The sequence below is a fragment of the Stegastes partitus genome, unplaced genomic scaffold (assembly GCF_000690725.1).
Source record: "Stegastes partitus isolate 25-593 unplaced genomic scaffold, Stegastes_partitus-1.0.2 Scaffold81, whole genome shotgun sequence".
NCBI classification, from domain to species: domain Eukaryota; kingdom Metazoa; phylum Chordata; class Actinopteri; family Pomacentridae; genus Stegastes; species Stegastes partitus.
The window spans coordinates 161953-163591 of NW_007577812.1; the positions used below are offsets into that span (position 1 = coordinate 161953).

A 1639-nucleotide genomic window follows, 5' to 3' on the forward strand; every position below is an offset into this window, starting at 1 on the left:
AAATTAAAAGGACATCTCTCAAAGTTTATACAACTTAAAGGAATAATTGAATTATTAAAGTTTGACTCCGATCATTATTTCCCTCTAGGGTGGATCCGTGAATATTTACGGCTCGATGGCTCGAAGCGCAGCGAGCAGCCTGTGCGCAAATATCGCTACGAATGTAAGAGAATCCACACTTTTGCACGAGTATTCTCGCTTTTTAATCATCCCATCCGTTCTCACACAGGCAAGGGAAATACAATAAGTCACAGCAACAAACATTTGCATCCAATGAAACTGACCTGTGTGTGTCCTTAGATGGGCTTTGAGGTGGGATGATTTGCCATAAACTTTTTCACAACCTGAATAGTGGCATTTGTGCTTTTTCTGAGGTGATTCTTGCTCAGTCCGACCTCTCGATCTTTTGCCTCTTTGTTTGAGCGAAGGATCGGAGATGGTGGTAGGTGTGGCAGAGTTTCCATCATCTATGAGGTTCGGCATGCTCTCATCCTTTATTTTTGCCTGCTCGGCAACACTGTTGGGAGTCTGCTGGTTAAAATCCGCCAGAATCCGCGCCACCACAAAAAGAGAGGAGTTCTCCTTCACCAGAGGCTCTTTAATTTCCTCTCCGTTCTTGGAGGAGGACGGGATTTCTGGTTTAATCTCCCTATTCCCTTTAGGAGCGTGAACAATTGCACGACTGGACATTGAAACAAGGCACTCTGCTGCAAAGTGATCCATTTTGTCTTTGAAACAGCCTCCTCTGCTTCTTAATGACATTCAAAAAATAAAAAATGATGGCGTGTAGGAAGAAGAGGAGGCAAAAAAAAAAAAAACAAAGTAGTTGTTCCGTGGTTCCCTTTGTGTAGTGGTGGTGAAGAGGAGGAGGAGGAGGAGGAAGAGGAGGAGGTCGTTCTCATCAGAGAGAACTGACTTTATCTTACCCGGCTTTCCAATATCATCAACATCCTGTGCGAGAAACGCCTCGGACAAAAATGCAGACAAGCCCCCTCAGAGAGAGAGAGAGAGAGAGAGAGAGAAGCGAGAGAAAACCAGAGAAACCCAAAGTCTTTGTTTAGTGCAACGACGCTGGTAACAGGAACTCTAGAAACTTGGATGCGTTAACTCCCATCGCGGCTTCAAACAATCTCCAGCATAGTGAGTGTGTCTCCTGAGCGCCTGTTCCTGCTCGTTGTATCCATGCTGGGGGCGTGTCGACCGGCAGCGCTCGGCAGCATCGTCAGAGCAGCCGCTCATTCATTGGGTCCTGCTTGTCCTCAAACGCACTCGGCAGCACGAGTTTACTTGAAAGTTTCACCACAGGTTGCCTCCATGCATTCAGATGATGTATCTCACAGTGGGACCGCGCAGTTATGCATTGCAGAGACCTTTAAGGAAGGGGTAAAAAAATAAAAAATAAAATTAAAAAAAAAGGCACAGTGGCGCGTAGGGCTGTGCGCAACCTTTACGCACCAGAAATGTTTGGAGTTTTATCCGTCATCGTGCAGGTGTCATTCTGCAGCATGACCTCAAATCATACAGTCATTGCCAGCTATCTTTAGAGTGTTGGAGTCCAGCAACAGATGGTGCTGCCCCCCTATCCACCCATCCACCCCACGCAGGACCCTGATCTCAACGTTATTGAGCCAGTCTGATT

General features: G+C 46.5%; 1 protein-coding gene across 1 annotated transcript in view; it reads right to left on the bottom strand.

Moving 5' to 3' along the window:
* The window catches only part of klf13 (Kruppel like factor 13), a 19259-nt gene extending 18065 nt beyond the window's left edge, over window positions 1-1194 (bottom strand). The window contains exon 1 of the mRNA XM_008276790.1: window positions 285-1194. Within this exon, the coding sequence (XP_008275012.1) occupies window positions 285-762 (478 nt within the window). The 5' untranslated portion in view covers window positions 763-1194. The remainder of the gene's footprint in view (window positions 1-284) is intronic.
* Between the last annotated feature and the right edge of the window lie 445 nt (window positions 1195-1639).